A 12,766-nucleotide genomic window follows, 5' to 3' on the forward strand; every position below is an offset into this window, starting at 1 on the left:
GATATAAAAGCTCAAGGACAGCATCAGTACAAACCTTAGGACTGGCATAAAAAAGAAAAAAGAAAAGAAATAAGGAAGGCTGTCAATACTAATAAGATTCCCTAACACTTGCTATATTTAACACAACAACAAAAAGTTCTTTATGAAGATGAGAATTTGTTCCAACAAATTCCTATTATTAACACAACTACACACAAGAACTGTCTTTTGTTTGATTTTTATTGCCTGCACTTGAACTCAAGGCCTCTGGCTCTTATTTAGTTTTTCCCACTCAAAGTCACTGCTCTACCATTGGATCCACAGCTCCACTTCTGGCGTTTTTCTGGTTAACTAGAGATGAAAGTCGCAAGGAATTTCTGCCCAGATTGTGTACTAGAATCACAGGCAACAGACATCAGCACCCCACTGATTTTTCTGTTTATTTTTTTTTTCCCCAGTCCTGGCTTGAACTCAGGGCCTGAGTATTATTGTCCTTGGGCTTTTTCAAGGCTAGAGCTCTACCACTTGAGGCACAGCACCACTTCTGGCTTTTTCTTTGTATGTGGTACAGAGAAATCAAACCCGGGTTTTCACGAATGCTAGGCAAGCACTCTACCAAGGCCAAACTCTCGACCCAAAGGTTTTTTTTTTTTTTCTTTTTTTAGGGCAATAGGAATAGAAATTGTAAGCACTTAAAATTAGTAGTTCTAAAATGATAACAAAGGTTACATTTGCATAGTATCATGAAACCTTTAAGATTAAAGTTTCCAACAGACTTTCATTTCTTAAGCAGACAAGTTTTTAAAAGGGGGAAAAAAGAAAAATAATTTAAATCTAAGATACCTTTAACTTACTACATGCCTTCAGCCAAACATTTACACAGAACCTAAGATGTGTCAGGCAGGCATTACAATGTGAACGGTGGCAGAGTACAACATTCATTCCAAATATTTACTTAGCTTCTGAACTTGTGTATCACTGAATCCAAAACTTTCCTTTGAAGAAATTTTCATTTAACACCAAGGCAGATGTATAATTTTTCTAATGAACTCAGTTTTCACTGCTGCTGGCAGGAGTATTTGGTAGCATTTGTGACTAAGAAAAGGGATTCATATCTGAACCACTACTCCCATGTATTTTCATTTAGAAGAAAGCCAGATAGAAAGTCACAAAGATATAAACTCTTCCAGGCAGTCTCCAGCACCCCTAACTCAAAAAGAAAAGCACCTTATAAAACGTGGATTGCATTATCTTGTTCATAATGTATTAAATGGTTAGGTGGCCACAGCTTTTACTTTCTTCCGAAGAAGCGAACATTACAAATGATTCTTTGAATACAGTATTGCAAAAGTACTGAGTCTGAAGACAAAAAATAAATTTTTAAAAAAAATGTGGTTGAAAGGAACGGTCAAAAGTTGATGACATTTACGTTCTAATGTTATCTGTTGCATATCTCTAGATTCGAACACACTTTTCAAGCACTTCTGAATTCATAACGGATGAAAAAAAATGTTACTGTCTAACTTCCACAAGATAAACACAGACACTGCAGATATGTAGCTAAGGCTTTTCATCCCGGGAGTGTTAAAAAGCAAGCCACCATTCATTTACATATGCCCTGCGTGAAAAACAACAATCTGTACCTTGCGGCTGCAGGAGTAAACTGTACTCTCTGCTGGAGACACTCAGATTTCCCAGGCGCTGCCCTCCAGTTCACATGCTCGCTGCAAGAGGAAGCTGGCCACGGGCTCTCCACACGCAAACACAATGCAGCAAGCCAATGACAGGGGCAGACCCCACAGACCAATGCGGAAAGACAGACCACATCACCCACCCCAAGTCCCTGGAAACACAACTGCTATTTCGGGTCTCTGGAGTGAGTCGAGGTCATAAAAATGCTCTTAAAATATTGCAAATAAGATGACTGAGGGCCGGGGGGGGGAGGCGACCGAGAAAAGGGTTTTCCACTGCAACTTCACCGAGCTGCCGCTCACTCTCCTCCGTGCAGACCCGAGTCGGGTTACTTGACCTGCTTTTTCTCTTTACGTTTCCAAGCACTTTCGTTCGTGCCGCGGTGCCGGTGGCTGGATGCAAAGGGAGCCATTCTACGTGGGAGTGATCTCGAGCGAGACGCCTCCACCGACACCAACTCCACCGCACGCCTCGGACCCTCCAACTCCGCAAGGCCGCGATCGCCGCCCCCCCCCGCCGCTGCGCGCCCCCCCACCGGGGCAGAGCCCCCCCCGTTCCCGACTCCGCCGCCTGGGAGGCCCGAGCTCCGCAGGCAGCCTTACCTTCATGGCGACTCCGGGGTCGCGATCCCCTCGATCACGCCGGCTTCACCTGCACCTGGAGGGGAACAAAAGACGCGGGGTCAGCCCCGCGGGCCCCGCTGCGCGGCCGGGGGCGGCCGAGGACGTCAGCCCGGCCCCGCACGCGCCGCCCGGGTCCCCCGGGCCGCGCCATCCCCGCGCGCCCTCCACCCACACGGCCGCCGCTCTCCGCCCCATTGTCGCGACCCCGACGGGCTTCCCGGTCCCCGGCGATGACGCCATTTCTGTCAGAAGAAACTCGCGAGCCAGCGCAGGGTCCGGCGCGGCCTCGCCAGGGGCGCCGCCGTCCGCCCCCACGGGCCGCGCGCCCCGCGTCAGCGCCGCCGACGGGCGGGCCCGGGCCGCCGCAGGGAGGCCCGGGGCCGGGGGGCCGCGGGCCGGGACGCGGACGCCGCGGGGGGGGAGCGGACCGCCGCGGGGCCGCCGTCCGCGCGGGCCCGGCCGAGGCCGCGGGCAGGGCGGAGGACCAGGGTCCCGGTGGCCGAGGCCGCGGGTCCGGGCGCCGCGACAGCCCCGCGGCCCTCGGGCCCCGCTCCGCGGCAGGGCCGGGGAGGTCCCCCGGAGGGGCGGCGAGCGCCCCGGAAAACGGCCCTACCTTCCGCGGAAGCAGGTCCGAGCGCCGTCCGTCCAGAGTCCCCGCTCTGCTCCCCCCACACCAGCAGGCCGGGGGGCGGCGGGGAGGGGGCGGCGGGGAGGGGGCGGGGGTCCGGCGGCGGCCGCGGCCGCGGCTCCGCTCCTCCTCCTTCCGCGGCGGCGACTGGTACCTTTGTTTGGCGGCCGCTCGGGCTCCCTCGCGGGGGGAGGGGGACGGCGAAAAATCCCTCCCGGACGGAGGTCCGGGCCCCGGGCGCGCTGCCCGCCGGGGGACGCGGCGCCGGACCCTCTGCGGCTTCCTCCGGGCCAAGGTCCAGGCGCCGGCCGGGGCGGCAGCAAGCTCGGGCTCGAGACTCTGCCTCCGCTCCGGCGCCTGAGCTCCTCACTCCGGACTCGACTGACGGGCAAACATCGCTTCCCCCCTCCAGCTCGGGGCCCCCCCTCCCTCTCTCTCTCCCCTCCCCTAAGTTCTTTCCCCTCCCCTGCCTCTTTCCCGGATGGCCTCCTAGGCGATCTCTGATTGGCCGATGTTCTCTAGAGCCCGCCTATGCCCTAACCCCATTGGTCTGTCTGATACAAACAACGACGCCATTTTCCCACCACTTCTATGGAAACAGAAAGTTACGCCTCAAAGCTTTCTGGGTAATGCAGTCCATTTCCTCGCGCCACTGCGCAAATTCTGGCCCATGAGAACTGCAAAACCCACAAAGCAGTGCGCTCGCATGTGTCAAAAGAGGGAGGGCGGGAGGGCGGAGCCCGGAGACAGCGGGGGAGGAGGCGACGACGCCTGCGCAGTGTGAGCGGGATGGCGCATTTTCTAGTACCGAGTTATGCGGCGTCGCTGGCGGCGGAGGGCGGAGAGTTCTGTGGTGAAGTAAGGGGTAGGATTCATGTAGGCGTCGGCAGGAGCCGCGGTCTGAACTGTAAAGTGGGAAGCTGAGGCTAGGCACTGCTCCTCGTGGACGGGCGGCCTGAAACCGTGAGATCATCGTGGAACCGTGAGCGGCGGCGGCGGCGGCGGCGGCGGCGGTGGTGGTGGCGGCGGCGGGGGAACCCGGATGGGAGAGAGCGGGGGCGGGGCTGGTGAGGAGGAGGAGGAGAAGCGTATAGAAGCGGGGGGGAGGGAGAGGACCCGGATGCTGACCCCCAGCGGAAGCTGGGTGGCCGGCCCGGTGATGCGGGCGCCCGGAGCGGGGTCCGCGCCCGGCGGGGAAGCCCCGTGGCCCGAGCTCTGGCTCCCTGGGCGGAGCCGCGGCGCCGCCCGCACGGCCCGCTCCGCTGGGAGGCCGGCGGGCTCCGCGTGCCCTGCAGTGTGTGGCCTCAGGGACAGGACGTGGGCCGTCCCCTTGGAAAGAGGGTGACCCCCGGGGCACGGGGACAGGTGTCTGCGTCCCCAGGCCTCCAGCCTGAGCCTTTGCGAGGGAAGGGGACTGGTAAATGGCATTCAGGGTAAGGCCGCACCCAGCAGCGCGCCCGGAGCCCCCGCTGACCGGCCCGGGGCTCGCGGGGGTCCGCCTGCCCGTCTAGTGACTGTGCGCCGGTTCTGGGCCCTCAACTCCGGGCTCGAGTCACTTCTGCACCCCCGGCTTGTTGGTCATCAGTTTGGAAGTGCGAGTCCCGTGGGCTTGCAGCGCCTCCTGAGCAGCACCCAGCTTTTCAAGTTAAGGAACATGTATTTCGAAGCCGAGCCCTGGCGGTGGCTCAGGCCTGTATTCCCAGCTAGCCGGTGAGCCGAAGTCCAGAAGGTGGAAGTTTGTCTTCAAACTCCATCTCCAGATTCACCAGCAGAGAGCTGGGCTGGAAACGAGGTCAAGACGTAGAGCACCAGTCAGCTCTGCAAGGGCCAAACCTTGACTGCAAAAGGGAAAGGCAGGGAGGGGCCAGGGAGCGGACATGTTTGTGAAAAGATACTACCATACTATCATTATTTTTTACTCCAACCTAGGTTTAAAAAAAATAGTTACGACTGAAACGGGTGAAAAGTAAAGTCCTGAGTGTTAGGCCCTAGGTGTGACATGCATACAGTGACCATAGAGCGTGCCTTTTTTTTTGGCCAGTCCTGGGCTTGAGCCCAGGGCCTGAGCACTGTCCTTGGACTTTCTCAAGGCTGGAGCTCTACCACTTGAGCCTCAGCACCACTTCCGGCTTTTTTTTTTCTATGTATGTGGTACCGAGGAATCCAACCTGGGTCTTCGTGCATGCTAGGCAAGCACTCTACCACTAGGCCGCTTGCCTTTTGTCTTGGTTCCTGGATTTAAACCAAAGACTGAGCACTGTCCCTTAGCTTTTTCATTCTAGTCTGTTGCTCTATCATTTGAGCCATATCTCCATTTTGACTTTTTACTGGTTAATTAGATAGGAGTCTCTTGGACTTCCCTGTCTGGCTTTGAACTTCAGTCCTCAGATCTCAACCTCCTGAGTAGCTAAGACTACAGCTTTTTTTTAAAGTTACTGGCATTTGAACTTAGAGCCCCCCAGAAGCTGTACCACTTGAGCTCTACCCTCAGTCCTGTTTTTGCTTCTGCTATTTTTTTAGACACAGTCTTGTTGTTTGGGCTAGGATGGTCTCCAAGTCCTCTAGTCTGAACTTCTCGTATATCCAGGATTACAGACATACATTTGTTTAGATGAATCTCTTGACCTTTTGCCCAGTCTAGCCTCAAACTGTTCTGCTCTTCTCTCAAGTTTCTTCTTTTAACCCCTTAAAACATGTTAGAAGACAGTAAAATAATAAGTAACTAAATTGTGGTTTGGATTACTTCCAAGTATTTTATGCTTTCTTCCCCTTGTATTATATTTATCAATTGCCAGTCTGTGCAAATGTAGATATATTCCATATGGAATATTTCTTTCAGAATTTATATTGCTGAAATAGCTTCCTTTGGCAAGGGTTCCACTTTCCTAGGATTATTGCCAGAATCGTCAAGGACTGATTACAGAAAACAGGCATTGTGACATACATTCATGATACCAACCAGACTTTGGGAGATTGAAGGAGCTCTAACCAGCCTTGGCTCTATTACATTTTGAGTTTGCATCCAGTCTTGGCTCAGCCAGGCCCCTGTTGCACATGCCTGTAATTCTAACTACTCAGAAGGTTGAGACCTGAGGATCGAGTTTGGAAGTTAACTGGGCAGACAAAGCCAAGACTCATTTCTCCAACTTTGCTAGTTAATTACCAGCAAGAAGCAGAGATGTGCCCCTCCTGTTATATCACCAACTGTGAATGGAGGGGCCAAATAAAAGTCTAGGCCTGAGGTTCAATCTTTATTATTGGCCAGAACAGAGAGAGAGAGAGAGAGACAGAGAGAGAGAGAGAGAGAGAGAGAGAGACCGAGACCGAGAGAGACCGAGAGAGACCCTGTGTGCGTGCACACATGCTTATGTTCTTCACTCCTAAAAAGTAACCCAAACTGCTTCATGCCTTGGTTTCCATTAGTAATCTAGTGATTTGTCTTAGCCTGTGATTACATGGAATGAGTATTTGGCATTAAAGGATGGAAATATTCAGTAACTTGAATTTTAGTCTGAGTAAAGGAGTAAGGAGCATCATGATCCTGAGAAGTGACACACATAGCACAGTTGCTTGACTAGATCTGAGGGGAGACACGCTCACATGCATGTTGGCTTTTCCTGGAGCGACTCCAGCTTTCATTGTGTTTTTATGTCTGTGCCTCATGAGATGGTTAAGCTGACTGGAAGCTTCAAAGCACTTGTATTACTACTTACCATCCTTTATCCTGTGCCTGCCTGTTCGTGTACCTAGCAGCACACAGATAAGGGAGAAATTCTTTTCTTGTTATTGGCATCCTAAACTAAAAAAAAGCTATTACATAAAAGAAACAGTGGTTCGTATTTTTTAACCTTGTTGTTGTTTCTGTACTAAGAAACAGAAACATTATGTACCTAATTCTCACCAGGTTGTGTAGTCTCAACTCTTCTGAGCTTTTAATTGTGCTGGTAAAATGGAATGCCAGTGCTAATAGATTTGAGGGTTGTTTTGGTTTTTTTTCCTTGCCAGTCTTGAAGCTTGAACTCAGAGCCTGAGTTTCTTTTTTCCAGGCATAGCACTCTACCACTTGAGCCACAGTGCTACTTCTGGCTTTTTCTGGGTATGTGATACTGAGGATAAAACCTAGGGCTTCATGTATACTAGGCAAGCACTCTACCACTAAGCCACATTCCCAGCCCCATGAAATTGTCTTTATGTTCTTTTTTTTTTTTTTTTCCTGTCTTGAGACCAAAGTGGGTATCTAATGCTTTTGCTCATTGGCTGCTACTCTACCAACTACTGAGCAACATCTCCAACTTCATGTCTGTTATTTTTGACAGGTCAGCTTTGAAACCTAAGAACAATGGAGAAGACCCAAGAAACCGCCCAGAGAATTCTCCTAGAACCCTATAAGTACTTGCTTCAATTACCAGGTAACCATTCATTTGTTGACAGTACAGGGCAATTTTCAGACTGGTCATTTATTCATATGTTAACAGAGGAAAAAGTTAGACTTACTAGTTCTTGAGGCTTTCTATTACTTAAAGTGATACATATATCTTTTGTCTTGTTTGTAAGTTTGCATGTTCTGGAGCTGGTAAGAGGTGCACAGAAATGGAGGGACAAATGGTGAATAAACGCAGCAGTGATACTCACTAGACACTGTGTTGAAAATGGGCTGGAAATGTAGCTCAGTGGCAGAGTGCTTGCCTGGCATACATGAAGTCCTGGGTTCTATTCCTCACTACCACATACACAGAAAAAGCTGGAAATAGCACTGTGGCTCAAGTAGTAGAGTGCTAGCCTTGAGCAAAAGAAGCTCAGGGACAGTGTTCAGGTCCTGAGTTCAAGCCCCAGGACTGGCTAAAAAAAAAAAAAATTAAAGGCTGCCCTAATTTTAAAAGGCTGTACATTAGAATGTGAGTGTTGGGTTTGTGGTTGTATCAAGTAGTAGAAAGAAATCTATAGTAGGTAACGGTTTCATAAGGCATATCTGTCAAGTCAAACAGTTTGTTGTTGATGTTGTTGTTTGCCATTCCTGGGGCTTAAAGTTTGGGCCTGAGCTCTGTCCTTTGGGCTTTCTTAAGGCTGATGCTCTACCACTTGAGCCACAGCACCACTTCCAGCTTTTTCTATGTATGTCATACTGAGGAATTAAACCTAGGTCTTTGTGCATGCTAGGCCAGCACTTTACCACTAGGCTGAACTCCAGGCCACGAGTTGAACAGGTTTTTTTTTTTTTGGGGGGGGGGGTCAGCTCAAGGCTACCTCCCCTACCCCTAAGCCACAGCCCTACTTCCCATTTTCTAGTGATTAATTGGAGATAAGAGTCTCTCAGTCTTAGTAGTGCCTGGGCTAGCTTTGAACTGCGATCCTCAGATCTCAGCCTCCTCAGTAGCTAGGATTATAGGCATGAGCCACCACACTCGACTAAGTCAAACAGTTTTGAAGAACTTTTTTTTTTTTTACTATATTTCTTATAATTATACTGTGAGATCTTATTTTTTAATTATAGGTAAACAAGTGAGAACCAAACTTTCACAGGCATTTAATCATTGGCTGAAAGTCCCAGAAGACAAACTACAGGTATTTAGATAAATCTCTTTATTCATTGGTCATTACTGAGGCTTGAACTCAAAGTCTTTGGGGGGGGGGGTTGCGGGGAGCTCATTCTGAGGCTTGAACTCAGCCTGGCTCTGTCCCTGAGCCTCTCTGTGCTCAAGGTGAACTCAGGGCCTTGTGCTCTCACTTAATTGTTCCCATTCAAGAGCCTGCATCTTATTACTTGAGCCATGCCTCCAGATCTAGCTTTTATTTTTGTCAGTCGTGGGGCTTGAAATCCGGGCATGGGTGCTGTCCCTGAGCTCTTCAGCTCAAGCCTAGTGATCTACCACTTTGAACCACAATGCCACTTCCAGTTTTCTGGTGGTTAACTGGAGACGAGTCTCAAAGACCTTCCTGCCCGAGGCTGGCTTTGAAAGATGTGAACCACTAGCACTTGGCTCTTTGCTGTCTAGGTAAGAATCTCCTGGATTTGTTTGCCCAGGCAGGCTTTGAGCCAAGATTTCCAGATCTAAACCTCCTGAATAGCTAGGATTATAGGCAAGAGCTACTCATGCTGGTTTCAGTTATTCTCTTGACCTCTGCTCCCCAAGTAGTTGAGATGACAGGTATGAGCCACCATGCGTGGCACAATATATTTTATATTTTGAGCCTGGAAATAATTACTAGTTTGAAAAGGTCTCAGTTGTCTTAACTTTTCACATCTGTTGACATCATTAAGTATAAATTTCCGAATAATGTGAAATTAAAGCCAGGTTCTGGTGGCTCATGTCTGTAATCCTGGCTACTCAAGAGGCTGAGATGTGAGAATCAGGGTTCAAATCCAGCTGGAGCAGGAAAGTCCATGAGACTCATTTCCAGTTAACCACCAGAACACCGGAAGTGGTGCTATGGCTCAAAGTGGTAGAGCACTAGCCTTGAACAAGAGCCCAAGAACAGTGTCCAGGCCCTAAGTCCAAGCCCCACAACCTACCAAAAAAAGTGCAATTGTTGACTAAGGGGAAATTCTTTTTCTTGCTTTAGATTATCATTGAAGTAACAGAAATGTTACATAATGCCAGTTTACTCATCGATGACATTGAAGACAACTCAAAGCTCCGGCGTGGCTTTCCAGTGGCTCACAGCATCTATGGCATTCCGTCTGTCATCAATTCTGCCAATTACGTGTACTTCCTTGGCTTGGAGAAGGTTTTAACTCTTGATCACCCAGAGGCAGTGAAGATTTTCACCCGCCAGCTTTTGGAGCTCCATCAGGGACAAGGCCTAGATATTTACTGGAGGGACACCTACACTTGTCCCACTGAAGACGAATATAAAGCCATGGTGCTGCAGAAGACAGGTGGACTGTTTGGATTAGCAGTAGGTCTCATGCAACTGTTCTCTGACTATAAAGAAGATCTGAAGCCACTGCTTAATACACTCGGGCTCTTTTTCCAAATCAGAGATGATTATGCTAATCTGTCATCCAAGGAATATAATGAAAACAAGAGTTTCTGTGAGGACCTAACAGAGGGAAAGTTCTCCTTCCCTACAATTCACGCTATTTGGTCAAGGCCTGACAGTACCCAGGTGCAGAACATCTTGCGCCAGAGAACAGAAAATGTAGATATTAAAAAATACTGTGTGCATTATCTTGAGGATATAGGTTCTTTTGAATACACTCGGAATACTCTCAGAGAGCTTGAATCTAAAGCCTATAAGCAAATTGAGGCATGTGGGGGGAACCCGGAGCTAGTGGCTCTAGTGAAGTACTTGAGTCAGATGTTCAAAGAAGCCGAGTGATGTGTGTACATCCTCAGTTAGACATGAGGCCATCTTTTAGTTGGCTGTTTTGTCTGTTCGCCTATACTGGTTCACAAATTTGAACCAAGGTGTTTATCTTGAAAACTGAGTACGTAGTGGTAATACAAATAAAATTGTTTCAATATAGAAATCCCTACGTACATATAGCGGCAATTACCAGAAGAAATCACCTTTTCTAGATCACATTTGAGTGTCGGAAACTGTTGTAGCAGGACATTATGACCACAAAGTGCTGTTGGATTTTGTCAATAAAAAAAAAAGACATTAGCTTCCATTTTACCTGGGTACTTCCTAAGTGTACTATATGCACAATTCCCAGTTGATCTCAGTTCCAAAGCAGTGTCTTAGACTGGTGTTTAGCCAGCAGACCCAATAATCACAAAACCCTTTTTTCCCCTCAATGCTACTGGTAATCAATCTCAGTGTCTTTGTGGAAACTCCCTCAGTAATGTCTAGAACCAGTGGAAATACTCCTGGCCTTTTTCTTCTTCCATTCCGCACTCTCCACACTCTTAACCAGGGACTCTCTGTGTAATATAATTGGCATGCTTCACCAATTTTTTTAACCACTTGTAAACATGTTTTTCCTCAAACTGATTAGTATCTTGGTACAGCATGGTCTTTCCATTTGGGAAAGAAAAAACGTACAGACAAGTTTTGTTTTTTAAGTTTTTTATTTTGCCAGTCCTGGAGCTTGAACTCAGGGCCTGGGCACTGTCCGTGAGCTTCTTTTGCTCAAGGCTAGCACTCTCCCAATTGCATCTCAGCATCCCTTCTGGCTTTTTCTACATATGTGGTACCTAGGAATCAAATCCAAGGCTTTGTGCATGCGAGGCAAGCTTTCTTACCACTAGGCCACACACTCCGGTCCCAAGGCTGAAGTTTTTAGGAGGGGACTTCCTCCTAACCCCTTGGCTTCTTTTCCTGTCTACTATAGGTAAGTGAAGATTTTAAAGGACTTCTAGTACACATACAGTACAAAAGCAAGAGACACATTTCCTTCTACCACAGCACCACCTCTCCTGGAATCTATAATCTCTGATGAAAAAAAACTGAAATGTGCCAGGCACTGGCGGCTTACACCTGTAATCCTAGCTACCTCAGAAGGCTGACATCTGAGGATCACAGTTAAAGCCAGCTCAGGCAGAAAAGTCCATGAGACTTTTATCTCCAGTTAACCACCAGAAAACCGGAAGAGATGCTGTGGCTCTAAGAGGTAGAGAACTACCACTGAACTCAGACAGCACACAGGCCCTGAGTTCAAGCCTCATGTTCAACTAAAAAGATTTAAAAAAGAAACTGAAATGATAAAACATAGGAGAGAATGCTAGACTGGAAAGCCGTTAAAAGACTATGCCTTCCCAGCACTAATCAGCTTACAGCTTGATCCTGACATTTAGTATAGTTTCTAAATTACAGATTTCTAAGTTTAATGTTTTTTTTTTTTAATTGAAGTCTCAAGGACTTTGCTGCTCACGCTGGCTTTGAACCACAATCCTCAGATCTCAAGCTTCCTGAGTAGCTATGTTTCCAGGAATGTGTCACCAGCCAGCACCTGATTTGTTCCACTTGTAAAACCAATGGTCATGATGATCCACTCTGTCCTATTGGCTTTCTTACACCATTCTTTTTCCTTTTTTTTTTGTTTTGTTTTTGTTGTTGTTGTTGTCTGTGGTGAATAGGAGATGGAGTCTCAGATTTTTCTTCCTGAGCTAGTGTTTGGTTGTTTGGTTTTGTTTTAGGGGGCGGGGGAGGGGATTGTATGTATGTGCCCTGTGCTTTCTTGACTTTGTTCAATCACTGTTGACAACAAAATCGGTTTTGAATTTAATCCTCCAGATGTTAGCCTCCAGAGTAGCTGGGATTACAGGCATGAGCCACCAGTGCCTGGCTTGCATTGCCTTCTCCCTGCTGGATTCCCAGTGCCTAAAAATAGTCTTAGTGAAAAGCTAACACTCACTAAATATTTATTTAATACATGAATGATGGGAACCAAAATGGATTTCAGTATAAATATTTGATTTCCAAGTTGAGCTTTTTTCCCTACAATGTTTTAAATATGATTTTTACAACCAAGGGCTATAATTGATTCTACCAGCTTAAGAGAAACCTCTTCCAGGAGGTAAAACAACAGCAGTAGAGGTGGTACATTGCATCAGTGTGGAAGGATTGGTGGCAAAGAAACAGCAGCTGTTTATTCTGAGTAAAACTGAGCAGGTTTTTTATCTCACCTAGTGCAGAGGGAGCATTTTAAAAAGAAGATTAGCCAGGCACCACTGCCTCACACCTCTAATCCTCACTACTCAGGAGGCTGAGATCTGAGGATCATGGTTCAAAGCCAGCTGGGGCAAAAAAGTACTGTAACATCTTCCAAAAGCTGAACATAGCACTGCGGCTCAAGTGAAGAGTGCTAGCATCAAGCACAAAGAGGCTTAGGGACAACACCCAGGCCCTAAGTTTGAGCCTCACAATCAACTAAAAAAATACAAAAATAAATTCTCAT

The 12,766-nt window shown here is 48.1% G+C and overlaps 2 protein-coding genes across 6 annotated transcripts in view; one reads left to right on the forward strand and one right to left on the reverse strand.

Annotated features, from left to right (window-relative positions):
* Arid4b (AT-rich interaction domain 4B) overlaps positions 1–3,310 on the reverse strand; it is a 107,651-nt gene extending 104,341 nt beyond the window's left edge. Inside the window, exons 1-2 of one of the 2 annotated variants that reach the window (XM_090318757.1) lie at positions 2,908–3,310; positions 2,274–2,328 (exon numbers count right to left, since the gene is read on the reverse strand). In XM_090318757.1, coding sequence (XP_090174883.1) covers positions 2,274–2,279 — 6 coding nt within the window. In that variant the 5' untranslated portion in view covers positions 2,280–2,328; positions 2,908–3,310. The remainder of the gene's footprint in view (positions 1–2,273; positions 2,329–2,907) is intronic. The other variant, XM_090318756.1, reaches the window with a different exon arrangement.
* Positions 3,311–3,686: 376 nt separating this feature from the next.
* On the forward strand, positions 3,687–10,542 carry Ggps1 (geranylgeranyl diphosphate synthase 1). Of its 4 annotated transcripts, none has more exons than XM_090318753.1 (4): positions 3,687–3,787; positions 7,239–7,331; positions 8,414–8,484; positions 9,484–10,542. In XM_090318753.1, exons 2-4 carry the CDS (start codon positions 7,262–7,264, stop codon positions 10,240–10,242), a joined length of 900 nt encoding a protein of 299 aa, XP_090174879.1. In that variant the 5' UTR covers positions 3,687–3,787; positions 7,239–7,261; the 3' UTR covers positions 10,243–10,542. The 4 variants fall into 4 exon arrangements, with proteins under 4 accessions (XP_090174879.1, XP_090174878.1, XP_090174880.1 ...); XM_090318752.1 differs by having other exon boundaries at positions 3,689–3,904; XM_090318754.1 differs by having other exon boundaries at positions 3,690–3,780.
* The last annotated feature ends 2,224 nt before the right edge of the window (positions 10,543–12,766 follow it).

The sequence above is a fragment of the Megascapheus bottae genome, chromosome 26 (genome assembly GCF_031878675.1).
Source record: "Megascapheus bottae isolate mThoBot1 chromosome 26, mThoBot2.hap1, whole genome shotgun sequence".
Taxonomy (NCBI): domain Eukaryota; kingdom Metazoa; phylum Chordata; class Mammalia; order Rodentia; family Geomyidae; genus Megascapheus; species Megascapheus bottae.